General features: G+C 30.1%; 2 protein-coding genes across 2 annotated transcripts; one reads left to right on the forward strand and one right to left on the reverse strand.

The window, feature by feature from the left end:
• The first annotated feature begins 10113 nt into the window (after positions 1-10113).
• On the forward strand, positions 10114-11508 carry LOC111986093 (probable carboxylesterase 12). The gene has a single exon (XM_024017728.2). The coding sequence runs from the start codon at positions 10130-10132 to the stop codon at positions 11294-11296; it is 1167 nt and encodes a 388-aa protein (XP_023873496.2). The 5' UTR covers positions 10114-10129; the 3' UTR covers positions 11297-11508.
• Positions 11509-17176: 5668 nt separating this feature from the next.
• LOC111986091 (probable carboxylesterase 2) lies at positions 17177-19146 on the reverse strand. The gene is given in 3 exon segments (XM_065781401.1): positions 17177-17867; positions 18241-18247; positions 18949-19146. Coding segments are annotated over 3 exon segments (885 nt in total). The 3' UTR covers positions 17177-17187.
• Positions 19147-20042: the final 896 nt, after the last annotated feature.

The raw sequence follows: 20042 nt of genomic DNA on the forward strand, positions 1-20042 counted from the left end.
GAATAGTCATCGAATCTCGAGAAAGGGTAGAAGAATGGGACCTATTATGGATAAACAATGCATTGCAGATGTATGATCATTACGCTTGTTTTTAAACATAATATTTAGTTATTTGGAAGTGAGATTTTGAATTTATATCAAAATACAATAATGGCTATGTATTTGAATGTGTTTATTAGCTATTAAAACTGCCCAAGATGAATATGTATAGACAATATTTTTGTTTTAATTTTTCATTGTTTAATTTTTGGAAAATAACTTCTTCTCAAGAAAATTGGTAAATAAAGAAGTGGTCAAGAGGAGTAAAAAACTAAAATAAAGATGACTATATAGAGGACATTAAAAACTTTACAGTGCAATAAAATCAACCATTACATTCACTTAATTAAATAAATAATCAACCATTAAACATAACAATACAAAATTTAAACTTAAAACTAATGAAACTCTAACTAGGGAAATTATATTTCCTATCATAACTAAAAGCCCAATACTATTTTGGCAACTTTTACAAAAAGCCCAATATCACTTTGGCAACATTTTATCAAAATTTAAACTTAAAACTAATCAAACTTTAACTAGGGAAATTATACTTCCAATCATAAAAAAATGCCCAATACTATTTTGGAAACTTTTACAAAAAGCCCAATATTACTTTGGCAACATTTTATCAAAAACCCCCTAAACTATTGGGCAAACAATTACTTTATCAAATCCCAAATATTATTTGGCAAAAGTAATATATTATGCTCAAAGCTCAAAATTAACCTTTGTCAACAACATATTTTGATATACTAAATTTCCTAGCAAATATGCTAACTCATGGGAAACATAAATTATTTATGACATATTACCCATCTCTTAAAACTATTTTTTCACCACCACACACCCTTGGTGTGATGGTCACTCCACAAGTATAAGTGCTTGTGGGGTGTGGGAGGCAGAGCCGGGATTCAAGTCTCCAAGAGGGAGTTTCACACACATATACACTTAGATTAGTTATAGTAGAATTCTAAAAAAAAAAAACTATTTCTTTAAAAAATTTATGAGGACCATGCTTATTTTTTCCATAAGAAATTGTAACTACAAAAGCCCATATATACTACAAATCCATGGCAAGACTATTTATTTTGTAGGAATGTGCAAGCCCAAGAAGCCCATGTGCCAAATCTCAGCAACTAAAGCCCATGTGGTTGACTAAAATGGTTAGGTTGGTCATAATTCAAGTTTCAGGACAACTAGATTAACAGCTACGACCCACTGCAATTGCCTTTAGCTTGTTAAATCAAGTTAGAAGGACATATGTCAAGCTGAGCTTAAACCCTTCCTTGGCAAGCTGATTTCTAATGATGATTGCCAAGACATAAAGCTATGTTGATGTATAAAGGCTGAAGTCGGATAGCTATTACCTTGAGACCAAAGAAGCGTTTGACCCAATACTTTATTTATGTCCTAGTTGATCCTGCATTGACATTAGATATTCAATACCTTGTGAAGTTTTGTCTAATACTCATGTACATAGTATTCTAGATATTCAAGAGAAGAAAATTCTAAAAGAAAATCAAGTTGTTGAAAAAAATTACATAATCCAAAATCTAAAACTACAAACCAACTATTGTTCATGTACAAAATATTATAGATAGATATTCAATAATCAAGAATCAATTAATTTCTCCATCCACACAACAATTAGTTTAAAGCTAGATACTAATGGAATTTAAAAGGAATTTAATTCTTTGAATTTATCACTCCTAAAATCCCAAACAATTTCTCAAAAGCTAAACAATCCACAAAGTTATTCGTCAACCAAACAAGCCAACTAAGGTCCAAAACACAAAAATTCCAACCACAAGACAACAGCCTACTTAAACTAATGTACTTTGAAGAATTTAAGTTTCATTTAGAAAATTAAGATTTAAAAAAAAAAATTAACTGTTAGACCCCAAATTCCATACAACAAAAAAAATTTAAGATTCAAACTCCACTCTCTTTTCTCTTCCATTTTCACAATTTCTGGGTTACCAAATAGTCCAATTAAACAGTAAACAACAAATTATTAATATAAGAAAAAGGAAATCTAATATAAATGATGTATATTGAACCATAAAAAGAAAATTATCAAGCACCACTCAAGAAAAACAAAATATTTATTCCCCTTCCTTCAAAAGTTTCTAAGAAAAGAATGGTTACCAATTGATCAAGTTTTGAAAAACCATAATTTAAATAGACTATCCTAAACCCTAGGATAGTGTACCATATAGAGTTCTTTATATCCTCACATTCCTTTTAAAATAAAAGACTAAGATTCTACCATATCATCAATCCACTACCATAACCATTATTTAATGCTATAAAAAAATAAAAATTCAAATTTATTCACCTTACCAAAATTATGAGGAAAATATTAATGGAAGGAAATCACCACCGTGGCCCTAATGGTTTTGCAAAAGAAATCAAACACAACCATTCTCTAAGTAATAAAAAAAATTTCAACCAAACACATACTATTTTTTTTTTTTTTTGAAAAAATTGTGAAAATTGTCAATGCATTGTCATCTTGCATCGTCACTTTGTTCTCCATCTCTACAAATATACATTTTATTATTTTGATTTTTTTTTTTTTTTGAAAAACTTAGGTGCATTTGATTGATCTTATTCCATTATTTTTTTTTTAGATAAAGATAGAAATACTATTATTTTTTCAAGCGATCTATATTATTCAAATTTTTGTATAGTGTGTTATGGTTTTTTTTTTTTTTTTCTACAACTAAAATTTTTAAGTACCAAAATTAATTGTTTATATTTCTCATTTTCTTAAGAAGATTATCATGATAACCAAACCTCATCACAAATTTGCAATTGATATTACTCAAATAATTTATAGAGACATTCAAATACATAATCAACTCACTTCTAAAATATCTAAAAATTAACTCAAACCAAAACTATAAGAGGGATAGAGAGTACATGTGATAAATAACTCAAAAAACACACCACCAAAGTGTATCATCCAAAGTTAGAGATAAAAAAAAAAAAAAAAAAAAAAAAAAAAAACAAAACAAAATAAAACAAACAAAACAAAANAGAGTTGCAAGAAAGAATTAAAAAGAGAGAGAGAGAGAGAGAGAGAGAGAGAGAGAGAGAGAGAGAGAGAACAATTAACCTTTTTGGAAGAAAATGTGAGACAAATAACAAAATTATATAAAAGAAGATGAGTAGAAGAATATTTAAAAGAAAATAGATAATTGTAAATACCCAACTATCCAAGTCATGCTATATAATATAATAACATTAAATCATTTTGTAATTTCATAGGATAACATGTAACAAACAAAGAAAATAAAATAAAATATATAAAAAATTAGAATATAACCAAATCATATCAACCTAAAGTACAGTCCAAAAGAAAGAAGAGAGAGAGAGAGAGAGAATATTCACCTTTCTGTGTAAGCAAAATATGGATTGAATGGAAGAGAAAATAACAAATTTTTATAGTAAAAAAAATGAGGAGAAGAAGAGTCAAAATAAAAGGAAGATGAAGGGATGGAGAAATTGTAAGGTTAAGGTATAGAGTAGTGGATAGATAAAAAGTTAAAAGTAAGTAAATGTTGAAGAATGTGTAATTGTAAAGTGGCGCTAATGATGTGGCTTAACAAGAGTGCAGCAATATTAAACACTACGCTTCAACTTTTAGATATATATATATATATATATAGATGAATATCAAACTTCTTGTTTTATGCATACCATGTGCTTCTTTAATTACATAAGTGGTAACATAATCCAATCAAAAGAAGTTTTGATATATTTATTTAGAGCATTCACGTAACTTGTGTAAAATAATGTAAATACTAAAATTTAGCCAATACAACTCAAAAAAAACTCACATCAATTAATTAACTAGTGAGGCAAAATGAGATTTTGCTATAGTTCTAGTCCAAATTTAAGAGGCACTGTAGCTTAGGAAAACCAATATTTTAACATATCTTTTTTTTCCCGACCACAATCTGCTCTCTCCCCCTCACTATATCATTTTCTTCTTGCTACACCAATCAACCAACAAGGATGGCTCCAATACCACCGGTTCTACTAGCAATAGTAAAACATTTTCAATCTAGTGCAATAGGCTTGAGTTACAATTTAGGCCCAAGACAGATTAAACCTACCCCCTAGTCTCCAAAACTCTGGCCCCTTAACAAAAAAAAAAAAAATATGCCTAAATAACACCACAAACCAACCCAAATAAAAAGACAAATCAGTGCAAACAATTTTAAGGTTCATTTGGATAGAAATTATTTTGCTAAAACTGAAAACTGAAAACTGAAAACACTGTAGCAAAATAATTTTTAAATGTGTGAACAGTGCCGTGAGACCCTTTTTTAATGAAAAGTTGCTGAAAAGTGAAGTTTGTGAGTCCTATAAACAGTGCATGGTGCACTGTTCATGGAGAATTGGTCAACAACTGCTGCTGAAAAAAAAAAAAAGAAAAAAAAAGCTGAAAATACGCAAACACACAAAACGTGAAACGTGAACGTAAATCCAAACCCCACCTTAATGTACGTGAATAGAGGTATTTCTTCTCTCTTCCTTCATACCCATTTATGTTATTTGTGTCTCTATTTGTGACTATATTGTTGTTGTTTTTTTTTTCTTTGTGAAATATGTTGTAAAATTGTGAAGTGTTTTGAGTGTGTGTGAACATGACGTATTATAACTTATAAAGAGAATAGATAGAGTGTGTAATTACTAAAAAGTTACTTAGTAAAGTTAAAGAAAGAAAATAATTGTACAATTAATTAAAACATTTGGTTGGCTAATGGGTTGTTGAGGGAAATGCATTAGCTATAACAAGCTAATAAATTTATAAATTGAAAACTAAATTATGAATTGATAAGTAATAAATTTATAATTAATTTATTATGCATACTATCCACATTCTTATATTTGTATTTATTTAGTAATAATAATTAGTCCTTTTGTTCTTATAAAAAGAAAAAAACCAAAATTAGTCATTTTGTGAGATTCAATCTTAGAAGAATTTTGCCTCCCCTAACTCGAAGCTCTAACTCCATCCCTGCTCAAGAGTCAAGACAGGTAGTGTTGCAAGAAGAACAGACAATGGCTTCACCAGCTAATCTTGCACCCGCTCATGCTCAAGCTCAAGCCACGAAGACAGAGGACTGAGGAGGTTAGGGACTGTTAGAGAGAGAGAGAGAGAGAGAGAGAGAGAGAGAGAGAGAGAGAGAGAGAGAGAGAGAGAGAGAAATAATAAAAATTTGCATAAAAAATAATATTTATGAAATAGAGTATAAAATTTATGCTTAAGTTGATTTGAATGCTCTTATGGATATAAAATCTATTATATCAAGGTTCATCCTCACCAATACATATAGAATCCAAGTAAATCATATAATCCTTTTTAACTTATTCTACTTGTTAAAAAATTTCATCTTTCCCTTCCTTAGTTGAAAATGTATATTGTTGGGTTGAGATAGCTTGACCCCGGTTAATTAATTCAATTATCCAAGTTGATTAATTAGATTAAGTTGCATTCAAATCGTGAAGGCACCAACAAATCACTAATTAAACTAAATGTAGTGGAAATTAAATTGACACGGTAATTTGTTGACAAATTGAGAAAACCTCTTGCAAGGCAAAAACCCCACCGGGTGATTTTAAGGTCATCACTCTCAAAAATTCATAAATCAACAATCAAGCGGTTACAAGTATAAAGAATCTTACCAACTACTCTGGCCTATCCCAAAATATCATCCTACAATTGAACCTTCACTCCAATACCCAATTGGACTTGATCTTCTAGTAGCCTTCCTTCCTTTGATGCACAAATCTCCAATATATGACTAACCATTTACACGGATCCCAGTACGTGACTAACTCCAACAACTTGAATAATGTTGTTGGCTGTAAAGTTCTTCACTTCATCAACAATGAAGATCAAGAAACACTTAGTTACAAAATCTTATGGCATACAAATGTAGCAGCTTCTCTTAGAGAAAATAAATCCATTGGTCTCTGTATCTATGTCTGATGGCTTTTAAAATAAGCCTTGTATATGTTTAGGGTTATGAAAAAAGAAACCCTAAACAAATACATAAGTCTGGGCCGAATTTCAAATCTGGAAGACTAAAAATCGTAATTCTCAATAAATCGAGCTGTTGTCGAGCTATCTATCAAGCTTCACATTAAGTCTTGATAGCAGGCATCTGCCAAGCTATTTGTCGAGACTTAATGAATAATTTTTTTTCACTTGTTTCTTGGACCAATCTTCATAACTTTTAATACGAATACTTGATATGCTTTGAACATCATATTTCTTGATGTATTAAACTCATCTTAGATCTACCTAATTACAAATAAAGTACATTTTATCTAAGAATTATTCAATTACATAAAATATGACCCTAACATATATTATCTATAATATATAACATATAATAAAATTGAAATTGTTTGACTTTGTTTAGGTAGATCTTTTTTAGTGTTTATTTGAGAACAACTTATCTAATTTGTTATTAAGAAACCTTTATTTCATGATTGTGTTTGTATATGTAATATATTATTCTATAAAAGAAAATATGATGTAACAAAATTCTATTGGAAGGTTTAAATATAGAATAAAGTTTAAATTCATTATATATATATAAAACCATAGCTTAGTAAAAAATAATAAATAAATAAATTTGTATCCGCTTCACTTTCAGTTGACCTTCTAGTATTGTGCCATATAATCTTTTGAAAACTTACAATTTTACACATTATTATTTTAATATATATATATATATATATATATATATATATATATAGATTATAATAAGATATCTTTTTCAACTAAGGAGAGAATGATGATTTTTTTATTTTTTTTAAGTAGCTAGAATAAGATAAAAATGAATTATATGATTCACTTGGATTTTATCCATGTTGGCGAGGATCACAAACTTTTATATAGTAGATTTTATATCCATAAGTAAATATATCAAAGCTTGTTTTGATTTGATTATGTTACCACTTATGTAAAGATGCACATAACACATCAGTCATGACATATGGGCGTGGTTTGCTAAGTTGTTAATATTTGTTAACTAAACAAGCCTTTTATTGAATGTTCAAAAATATGTCTATTACTCATAATCACACAAATTAATATGTGCAATATTTTTTTTATTTATTGAAACATGTTGTGAAATTGAATGTACGATATCCTTAAAAAGGTAAAATTACTCTAAACCCTAAAACAAAATTATAAGTAAAAACAAATACAAAAGCAAAAGCCAAGAAATAAATTTTAAGAAAAAAAAAGTTTATTTCTTTCTTTAGAGCATTCACAATAAAAATCTAAAAAATATAGCTTTTAACAACTCAAAAAGTCACTTTATCTATTTTAACAAGTCACTTTACAATACACCCAATATCAAATGTTATATTTTAGCATACAACACATTAAAATAATATAAATAACACATTAAAATAATATAAATAACATATCCTACAAAATAAACTCTACAAAAAAAAAGTAAAAAAAGAAAAAAGAAGGACAACAATGTTGTGGATATTTGTAGTGTGATGGTGCTAAACCAAATTTTTAGTTATTTTGACTACTTTATTGTGAATGCTCTTAGTGGGGCACTCGGTCTTATATCTCTCTCTCTCTCTCTCTTCTTTTCCTTGTTATGGGCTAAACTTATGAGAGATTAAAATTTAAAAAAAAAGTTAAAGAAAAATTATAGGGACAGAAGGAAACTTTTTATTATTATTTATTTTGGAAAATCGAAAGAAAGAAACTAAGGTTAGAAGTATGGTTTTGAAATAAGGTTAAAAGTTGGCTTAACTATTAAGCAGTTTTTGCTTTTTTTTTTTTTTTTTTTTTACTATTCACTGATCCACAAAAAGATTTTTTTTTTTTTTTTTTTTTTTTTTGGCATAGGTAACTGGGCCCATACAGGTCCTCATTTCCCTACAACAAAAAATGTTTATTATAACAAAAAAAATTGTTGCAATAACATTGAAGTCATTGCAATAATTTATGCAAAGTGTTGCACTAAAATTTGAGGTAATAAGTTTGTGCTACTAAAAATTTTTGTTGCAATAAATCTTAAATATTTTAATGAAAATTTTGATGTAATAATATATTTGTTATTGCAATAAACAATTTACTACTTTGAATATCTTATAGCAATAGGCTATTATTTCATGAATTCTATTACAATAGATTGTAAAAAATTGACAAAAATAATTTGAATTCAAATTATTGCAACTGTATATTTATTGTAATAGTTATTTTTTTTCATATTTTTTACTATATATTGTAAAATAATTGGAATTAGATCATTGAAATAATATATTCATTGCAGCTTCATATTTGTCATTGCAATAGATTGTAAAATAATTGATATTTTAGTTATTGCAATGTTAAATTTGTTGAAATAAGCCATCTCTTTGAAATTTCTATTATAATATATCGCAAAATATATAATTGGTATCAAGTTATTACAATAGTTTCTTCAATTTAAGTTATTAAAAAAAATTAATTTCTTCAATTTAATTTGTTGCAAAAAAAATTCTAAATTCAATTTAGTATTAAAATCTCTATTGCAACTGAAAATTATAAATTAATACAACTAATTATTATTAATGTAATAATTTACTATTTTTAAGTTACTATTGCAACGACTTTTAATTTTTAGATTTGATATTATGTCTAATACCACTATAATAATTTTATTGTATTAACACTTGATGTAATAGACTTATTTTGGTGTAGTGTTTTCATGGTTTGGTGAAAATGTAAAATCTAATTTTCTATTTGTGGGTCTTACTATGATTTTTGCTTAAAATGCCAATTTCCTTTACTATAGTATTTTTAGCAAAAAAAAAAAAAATCAATTAATTAATTTTATTTAATTTAAGAAAAAAAAATTAGATAAGTTGTTCTCAAATAAACACTAAAAAAGATCTACCTAAACAAAGTCAAACAATTTCAATTTTATTATATGTTATATATTATAGATAATATATGTTAGGGTCATATTTTATGTAATTGAATAATTCTTAGATAAAATGTACTTTATTTGTAATTAGGTAGATCTAAGATGAGTTTAATACATCAAGAAATATGATGTTCAAAGCATATCAAGTATTCGTATTAAAAGTTATGAAGATTGGTCCAAGAAACAAGTGAAAAAAAGTTATTCATTAAGTCTCGACAAATAGCTTGGCAGATGCCTGCTATCAAGACTTAATGTGAAGCTTGATAGATAGCTCGACAACAGCTCGATTTATTGAGAATTACGATTTTTAGTCTTCCAGATTTGAAATTCGGCCCAGACTTATGTATTTGTTTAGGGTTTCTTTTTTCATAACCCTAAACATATACAAGGCTTATTNCCATTAGTGTTTAGTATAGGTAAAGATCAAATCCCAAACCTCTTATTCGACTATAAAAGGCTTCATCAGTTAAATTAGTTGGAATTCATGAAATAATTATTACATAAATCTGCGTGTAAGCATATCACAAAATTAACACTTGCCTCTCTCAATAATAATAATAAAACAAATTAACACTTGGCTACAAAAGCAAAAGAGGGGGAAAAAAACCAGTAAAGATAGCTACATGTAACGCATACCATAAATTAGACAATAGCCAACCAAAAAGAAAAAACACACATACATACAAAAAGTTGAGAGATACTTATCACTGTAACTTCTGTCAATTGTAAAACTGGTAGTCCTAAAGGAAGGGGCTTATATTAATATTATATATCATGTAATAGAATAGTTGATCTAGATTTTTTTTTTTTTTTTAATTTAAAAAGTGTGATTATGCCAAGTGATTATCTCCTCTTTTTCAAAGCTACACTATCGTTAATTATTAAATTAATTTATATTTATATTTTATCTTTATAATAATAATTATTAAGATATATTTTCTCCAAACAAAAAATAAGATTTAAAAATAGTTTAACTTAAATAATCTTTTACTATCTAAAGTTTAAAGAAATTTAATTTCTATTCCAACTAAAAATATATGGCCAATTATTTCTTAAATTACACATCCACTATTTATAATACTAAAAACAAAAAGTCTTTTTATTAGAAATTTGAAGGGTGGAAAATGAATCAACCAATAATCACCTTATCTTTCCCTGCTCCATCTCTCTCTCTCGGCAAATTTTTAATACCTCGGTTGCCTGCTGTGCTCCACCCACACAATGTCGCACAATTTTCTCCCCTACATAGAAATTTTCCCCTTTTGTCTTCCATAAATCATAGAAAACCCACTCTCCGAATTGTAGCTGCTGCTTCTTCTTCTCTTACTATGGATTCAAGCGACAGTACTGAAATAGCCCATGACCACTCTCCTTTTCTTAAGATCTATAAAGACGGTCGAATAGAGCGAATTGCAGGCATAGAGATCGTACCCCCATCTCTGGATTCCAAAACCGGTGTTGAATCCAAAGACGTGGTTATCTCACCCGAAACAGGCGTATCTGCTAGGCTTTACATTCCAAAAACCACAAAGGAATCACAAAAAAAGCTTCCTCTCCTTGTTTACTTTCATGGTGGAGGGTTTTGCATCGAAACTGCTTTCTCTCCACAGTACCACAACTACTTGAACTCGTTTGTGGCTGAAGCCAATGTTGTTGCGGTCTCTGTTGAATATAGGAGAGCCCCAGAACACCCTGTTCCTATTGCTTACGATGATTCATGGGCTGCGCTTAAATGGGTTGCGTCTCATACTGATGGAAAAGGTCCTGATGAATGGTTGAAAAATCATGCAGATTTTGAAAGTGTGTTTTTTGCTGGGGACAGTGCTGGGGCTAACATTGCTCATCACATGGGGTTGAGGGTTGGATTAGAAGGACTTGCTGGTGTTAAGCTTGATGGGATTGTTTTAGTGCATCCATATTTTTGGGGCAAAGAACCAATTGGTGGGGAAGATACTGACGCTGAGAAGAGAAGAAAGGTTGAAGCTTTGTGGCGATTTACATGTCCAGCAACGAGTGGCGTTGATGACCCGTATATAAACCCAGGTACGGATCCAAAACTAGCGAGTTTGGGGTGTAAGAGAGTGCTAATTTGTATTGCTGAGAAGGACATGTTGAAGGATAGGGGTTGGTATTACAGTGAGTTATTGGGTAAAAGTGGATACAGAGGGGTGGTGGAGGTCATGGAAGCAAAAGGAGAGGACCATGTGTTCCATTTGATGAACTCAACTTGTGAAAATAGTGTTGCCTTGCTCAAAAGGATTGTTTCTTTCATCAATCAGGGTCAGGCTTGAAATGGTTCTATTCTATATCTGTCTCTCTTTCAATAGTCTCATTAGGGGTATTTCTATTGAAAAATAATTAGTTTCTATTTGGTTATGGTTACTCTGATTGAGGTTTGTTCAATAAAAGAAAGAGACAGATAATTCAGAAAGTGGTGAGCAAATCTATTAAAGATGTCGTTGTTTGATTTGATCAATGAAGATAAGATCTCTATTTAGCATGATTGAATGAGCTTTTTAGATCTATTACAGCTTTTTGTTGTTAAATCATAATGCTTTTATATAAACAATTTGATGACTTTAGACGTAACAAATACCAAATCCACTTTGCTGATTTCCAGTTAAATTCACCGTTTTTACTATGAGGTTGTATTAATTAATTGCTTATTGCGACCCTTATGAAAATTGTTGATGGCAGATATATATAGAAGTTGCGGTTTCGGAACTCCCATCCATTCTTATTTGGGATACAATATTTAGGTAATGGTCCTTAAATTTTTCGCTTAAAATTCAGCCAGGTGGCTGTATTAAACTAAAAATACATTTTCATCCCAAAAGAAAAAAGTCACATAGATGAATCTTAAAATGAAACTTAAATAATAACATCTAAGTATTGTACTTAAAAATAGCTGAATTTTAAAAGAAAAACTTAAAAAACAACACCTAAGTATTGTACTTAAATTTTGTCCTTTGGTTAATTTTGCTTGCATGATCTTCAAATTTAATGTGTTATTAAGTATACCCAAAAATTTCAACAAAAAAAAAAAAAAGATTAGCTACGGATTGACAAAGTTGCCCTAGAATAGTGCCACAAACAGCTTGTAGAACTCCACATATATATTTTCTAATTTGATGTTAAAGTTTTTGTGATTATATCGAGGGAGTATTTGGTATGGGCGAATCCACATTCTCCTCAACATCCATTTTGATGTACATGATGCCTGTAAAAATATCACTAACAACTCTCTCAAAAATGGTCATTCAAAAAAATAAAAATAAAAAACTCTCCAACATTCATGATCCAGCGTACATAACCTCATACACTTTATACTTGCAAGGAATCTGCAATATCAGATTGCCTTGTACTGATATCACAGGGAACACGCGCTAAATTTTCCACTAAAAAACATGCATCTCTGTTTTCTCATAATCAAGCCAAGATTGATTTACTTTCTCATATGGTTGAGCTATTCTCAACCACACAATTGATAGATATTCTGTTCTTTTTTTTCCTTTTCCTTGCTTGTCTTGTCCTTGAGTTGTTTTGTTGGGTAGAGGAAAAATTAGAGGGAAGGAAAGTTATGATTTAGTTCCCCCTCCCCCCACCTAAATGTCAAGTGGGTGAGATTGGGGGCAAATTGTCAAAGAGTAATAAACCTCTACCATCAACTTTAGTGTTTTCAACGAAGACGTTGACATTTAAGTTCTTTTAGCCCATTTTAACTATCAAATTATATACTTATACATACACACATATATATATATATAACAAGGACCAAACCAAATAAGAAAAAACTTATTTATAATTTAATGTTATATGGGCATGTGTAATAGAGAATTTTTTGGGAGATTAGTTGTATATTATACTAAAAATGATCTTCTAAGGAAAAATAAAACATTTCACAAAATTTGGAAGGAGGGTGATTTAATATAGTACTGCCCATGTTTGAGGAAACTTAATAATTTGGCACCTATTTGTTTATAGGGTTGAGTGGAGTTGAGTATTAAAAATTCAAGATTTTTCATTTGATTTTATTTCGAATATGACTCAAGTTCAAACTCAACAACAAACTAGATTATATGTTCAACTTTTATTCATTTATTGTCGAATAAGTTTGAGTTTGTTTATAAGCTAAATTATTATTCCCATATGTAGTAAATATCATTAATAAAATTTGTAATCTCTTCACAAATCTATGCTAATAATTAATAGAAAAATTATGATCTAAATTATATTATTTGAGTTACTTGATGGATTGATTTTATTTTATGAAATTATAAAAATTGGATTCACTAACATTGTATTGTTAAAAAATATACACAATTTTTACTACAAAATAGACCATTCATATTATCAATAAATTAAAATAATAATTTGATAACTTATTTACAAACTCACATATTTATACATTTATACATATAATTTGATATATACTTAAATTGAACCTTATGTCTACCCATGTGTTTACAAACACATTATTATATTTGAACTTGACTCATTTAATAATTGAACTTAAACATGAACTTGAACTTGGCTCACTTACTAAATAAACAAATATAAACAAATTCTTTTCAAACTTAAACTATAGTGCTCATAAACGGTTTGGTTCATTAATTTATAATCCTAATTACTTAAGGCTAGTTGCTATGCCTTTTTCTTTTCTTTGCTACATTAAGTTTAAAGGAGATGAGGGGTCAAATTCCTATTAAGAACATCTAATCAAATGTCACAATTTTTAAAAGTAGTATTAATAAGTAGTAATATTAAGAGCCTTACAGCTTAGCTGATACCTCCTTGTATTTTTAATAGAGACGTTTATGATTTAAATTTTGTTCTCTCATTGTAACTATCAAGTAATAATAATAATAATAATAATAATAATAATATAATAAAACTGATCAAAGGTTACTAACAAGTGGTTGTTATATTTTTTTTTTTTTTAAGAAACAAATACACATACAAGAGAGAACGAAAACGGTTCTAACACAGTCACACCACAAGTTCATTATGATACTTGATCAATGAAAACGACACAACATATTTTATTATTGGTTGGAATATGCTTTAGAGAGACTTTAAAAATCTTTCTTTTTCGATTAGCAAAGAACCACTCAAGCAGAAATAGTCCAAACATTAATGTCAAAGAAATATCAGTAGTGGGGCCGGGCCCCATGGCCCCAAAAAAAAAATTATTATGTTTATTTTGTCTTTTTAATAGCTGACCCCATTAACCAGCCCCTCCAGCCAGCCCAGAGCCCAGCTTAATCCAAAAAAATAAAAAACTAAAAACCCATTAAACCCACAGTTACATACAAACCAAATTCAGGAAATTAAAAATTAGAGAAAGTCGAGAGAGAGAGCTGGAGACTGAAAGATAGAGGCTGGAGAGAGCAGAGTGTGAAACCAAGGATGTGAAAAAAAAAAAAGATAAAGAAAAATGAAGATAATGGAGCTAGACAAAGACACAGTGAAAAGAAACATACAAAAACTGTCAAAAAGAAAGAAGAAGCTGATGGGAATGCTCGGTGAGATAAGAAATTAATATAAAAGCAAAGAGTAGAGTAACGTGGGTAGGAGTGAACAGGTCAGTTTGGAAATTTCCTGGAAGTATCTACTTTAGAAATACCGCTTATTTACAAAAGTACCAAAATTTATATATATAATATTTTATAACCAATCTATTTTATTTTATTAAGATTTAAATAAATAAAAACTTATATATATTTTAGAAAAGTGCATCAATATACGCTAGTACCAAAATATTCCGTGAAATGATCTCCAGAGAACAAAATTCAAAACCTTAGAATAAAGCTATAATATATAAAGAGAGAAGAGTTTGTAAAAAAAATATAATGTTTTTTGATGTTTGACACTTTGACTGTTTGGTGTTTGAATAAATAAATAAATAAAAACCTAAGTATATCATGTGCGTTATTTTGAAGCAATGCATCGGTATACACTAGTACCAAAATATTTGGTGAAATGATCTCCGAAACGAAATTCAAAACCTTAGAATAAAGCTATAATATATATATAGAGAAAAGTCCATAAAGAAAATATAATATTGTTAGTGATTGACACTTTGACTGTTTGTAGATAGTGAGGCAACAATAAGTAATAGGCGACAAATAGAGATGCAAAAAAAAAAAAAAATAGTCTTTTGTTTTTGTTGGTAGATAATTGCATCTTAATTTATTAAGAAACAATAATTTTATATATTTATCTTGGTTTATAGTCTGTTAATACTATATGGATGATTATTTGAGATTTTTATTTTTTATTTTTCACTTATAGTCGAGCCCCCTAACATGAAATCCTGGATTGAGCCCTGCTCCTTCAATCCCAAATTATTAGTTCTCTATTTTATTTTGGGATATCCCAAATACTCTTTAAAAAATTAATAAATAAATTCTCTTACTTACTATTTTCTATTTTATATTATAAGTCAATATTCTTCTTTTTGCTAGAGTTTAAACAAATGCAAATATTTTTGGAAATTTGTACAATTTTTATTTAAAAAATAATGTATTAAAATATATTATCGAAACGTTTGAATTTTCTAAACAGGATAGCATCTTGTAGTTGGGTGGAGAAGTGCATTACAATGACTTCTACTTGCAAGAGTATAGAAAGTTTAATACATATCTAAAGTCACCATATGGACTTGATTGGTAGGAAGATTTTTGTTTTTGTTTTCAAAACAGTATAAAAACAATTTTCAAAAAATTGAACTTGAAACTAGTTTTTAGATAATAATTTTTATATTATACATGTTTGGCTCCCACTTTTAAGAACAATTTTCAAAATACTAAAAACAAAAAATAATTGTTTGGGAGACCATTTCTATTTTTGAGATTTTTAAAAAAATTTACAAAAAGTAACACGTAAAATCTGTAGATTACAATTTTTTTTTGTGGATATAAGGGAATAGAGCTCATCACGTACTTTTTTTAATGATATTTTTCAAATTTGAAATGTGAAAATTATTTTTGTGATAAAAATAAGCTTCTTAATTTAAGAGATAAAAGAGTTTGGGCAAATATGTAGAGTCCATTGTTTTCAATTTATTTACAACTATGCCATTAAAAACATTTTCTGTATTTGAAAATGTTTTCAAAATCCTTTAGCCATTTTTAAAATCTTGTTCTAAATCAAGAAAATAGGATAAATTTTTTTGAAAATTGTATTTAAAAAATATTAGTTAAACAAAAAATTCAAGTATGAGACTCACCATATTATGAATTGCAAAATAAAAAATTATGTTTAAATATTCTTACCAAACAGTCCTATAAGACTTCAAAAAAAAAAAAAAAAGCATTTATCATTCCGCCCTATCATAATTGAGTCCACATACTTTTAATTACCATTGGAGGGGAAAAATTGTATAGGCCTAGGCCCAAGGATTGGTCAAAGGGGTTAGGTCCAAGTAAGCCAAGCCTTTTTTGACCCAAGTACCCAACCTCTTTGATCAAGTCCTAATAGAGAGATTCTACACTACAACTATCAACTGACCAATGGGGCCTTTTATTGATCACAATGTCTTTCATTCAGAACAAGACCACGACCTTGACTCCCTAATCAGAACGTTCAAGTCACCATTTTTAGTTCATACCAAACTTGTATGTACTTTTTGTGTAATTACACACAAAGTACAAACTACTAAACAACCAATTCCCCATTACATCAAACCTAATTGAAAAATCTGTTGGAAGTATATGATTAAATGAATAAATTTACTATATCTTAATAATTTAAGTTTTTAGAACAGTTAGTAATTTAACATGATATCAAAGGCAAAGATCAACAATAACTCTCATATACTTTGAAAGAAGTGTTTGGAAAGGATATCCATCTTCACATCATGCATTTATTATGAAAAGAAGGCAAAGGGGAAGAGATGAAGAAATATACATTTTTTGGGACTATATGTACACTCTACTAGCTTAAACAACAGTATTTTATTAATCCAGCCATGATGGTACTCTTACACCCTACTACTTGAACATAAATACTTAGAACAAAACATCAACACACATTAATGGTGTCATCAAACTCTACATACGTCTCATTTCTCTAATCACATTAATGACTCAGATTAAAATGTTTCATAGCAAAGAGAATCAATAACCCAACACATAATTCCTATTGTAAAAACCATCAAAATTAGCTAGCTATAGCTTAGTTAATTAGCCCTGTCTTGGTTAAAGAAAGAAGCCAACCTTTTCAACAAGATCACTGCCTTCTCACAATCTGGGTTGAACAAATGGAACACATGCTCTTCTCCTTCTATCTCTACAATCTGCACCTCTCCATCCCAACCACTCTTCCTTAATGTCTCACAAAAGAGCAACCCCCTCTCTTTCAACACATCCTTCTCTGCAACACAAATTAGCACCCTGGTGCACTCGAGGCTCGACAGCCTTGAATCCATTGCTGGGTTTATCCTTGGATCATTGATTCCACTTGTATTAGGACACACAAAAAGCCAATAATTGTCCACTTCAAAATCTTTCCTGCCAAAATAGGTATGGACTAAACAAGCCCCTAATATTTCTATGCCAGCCAAGTCTTCAATTTCAGCTCGAGCTACCATGTTATACACTATATTGCCTCCAGCACTATCTCCAGCCAGAAAAACCCGCTGGAAATCTGCATGGTCACTCAGCCAGCCTTCTGCAGCCCATGAATCTTCATAAGCTATGGGGATATGGTGCTCAGGGGCTAGTCTATAATCAATAGAGACTGTGATTATATTAGCTTCGGCTACAAGAGAAGTCATATAATTGTGATATGTGGGACAGAATGGTGATCCAACTAGAAAGGCCCTACCATGATAGTACACTAAGAGAGGAAGCTTTTGGCCTGGTTTAATGATTGAAAACTCGGAAATGTGTCGAAAACACACGAGCTGTTTAGACCCCCAAATTAAAGTTATGACTTGGTTGATTTTACACTAACTTAATACTAAGTGCGGAATAGTGTAAATACAAGTGTATAAGCAAGACAACTACTCTAATCCATATTTAAAGCAACACAGCAGTAAAAATGAAATGAACAAGAGTAGGGAAGAGAGATGCAAACACAGATAACACCGAGACGTGTTATCAAAGAGGAAACCGAAGAATTCGGTGAAAAACCTCTCCATCGCCCTCCAAGCGGAAATCGATCCACTAGACAATCAGTTGGGATACAAGGGTGAGCAAGAGACCCTCCAAGCCTAATCTATCCTCTTTACCTAAGCCCTCCAAGCTCTACTCCAACAAGGCTTCTCGGAACCGTATCTTGTCTAGTTCTCCGGATCCCGCAACAAGCTCCATGTTGCATCTGCTATTCTAAGTTTCTTCCAATGCTTTCCAGCAGTACTAAAACTTCACTTGGCACTCTCAAAGGGTGTGGTAAGTGTTTGGGCTATCAATCTCTCAATGATATGGAAATGGAGAGGTAGAAGATGAAAAATTCCCAAAACAAATGTGTAGAGGATTGTGGGTATAACAATCTCTAATTCTCAAGGTGTTTGGCTAGGGTTTTCTCTCAGAAGCTCTCCTCTACATTTGTGGGTAATGTGGATATATATAGTGTAGGCACAAAAAGTGTGAATCAAACTGGACAGGCTGGCAGAACATAATGCCTCACGGGTGTCTTGCAGAAAGACCTTACCCGCGAGATACTCGCGAGACACAGCTGTCTCCATCTGGCCTGACTCTTCACATTCCAGCATGTGCAGGGCACATGATATACTTTACAGGATGCTAAGTCGCGAGATACTCGCGAAACCTTCTTCAGCCTTCAAATGCTTGAGTTTTCACATTACTCTCTCTATCACACAACCCTTACAATGAAATCTCACAAAGAATACAGGGTACAACAAATTGAAAATAATTACAATCAAATTTGGCACGGAATATAAGCCAACAAAACATATAGTTGTAAATAACAACTTTACAATGGTGCTAGGAATGAAAATATGTGTTGATAAGCCGGTCTCTTGGTCGATTAAAACGTCTTTGGAGGAAACACCATGATCAGAATTGATTGATGAAGGAACCTAGTCGGTGCCAAAGAATCTCTATACTCTTCCATTTTTGTATGCCCGTAAATATGGACCAAACTCGAACACAACTTCAGTTGGTGTTGAATCCATTCTTGAAGGTTTGAAGCTGCGGAAAAAGTTCAATGCACCCTTGATAAATAATTGTTTCAAAGAGTAGAACGCAATGATAAAAGCTTCTTTGTTTCAAGGACTCTGTGTGCGGAGGTAATGAACAAGGAAAAACGTAAATCTTACCAATTATTCTTTGTGATTATATATATATATATATATATAAGTATTACACCTATTCCGACGCTCAAATCCACATCCTTCTTATTATATCTCCGCTCTTGATTGAATTTCAGTTTTTTTTTTAAGTACATGTGGTAAAATATGTGAAAGTTTCGAAATCCAATCAAAAGTTACCGTATAAACAGGACATGAATTTGGGTATAAAAATGGATGTGTCCCTAAAAAAAATTTATTTAGTAAAGTTTACAGTAACATAGCACGAGGTAAGTGTATAACATAACATGAATTTATCATGAGTAATACTAGGACCACCGAAATTGGCACAATTTTTTGGCACTATGCCAATTTCGGTAGTCCTAGCATTACATACCCGTGATACACTTGTATTCTGTTTTAGAAGCCTTTCAGCTAAGATCAAACTTTTGTATAGTTCTTTTTTTTTTCTTTTTTTCTTTTTTTCACTCTTGCTGAAAGGAAATAAAGCATGACTCACAGTCAGTCAGTCACAACCCATATGGGTAGAAAGAAAAGGTGAGAGTGAGTCCCAGGCCAGCCCAAGACAGTTTGAAACCAGGCGGAAATTTTAAAGGAGCCTTTTACATCTAAATATCACTTAAATAATATTTAATTTCTTATTATATATTTTTATTTCAAATCTATTATTAATTCATACTTATAAATATGATTAATTCACCCAAAGTGAGCTAATGATACTTACTATATAGGTTTTATAAACTAGCATATCACCAATCCAA

This window comes from Quercus suber, unplaced genomic scaffold (genome assembly GCF_002906115.3).
Source record: "Quercus suber isolate HL8 unplaced genomic scaffold, Cork oak 2.0 scaffold_266, whole genome shotgun sequence".
Taxonomy (NCBI): domain Eukaryota; kingdom Viridiplantae; phylum Streptophyta; class Magnoliopsida; order Fagales; family Fagaceae; genus Quercus; species Quercus suber.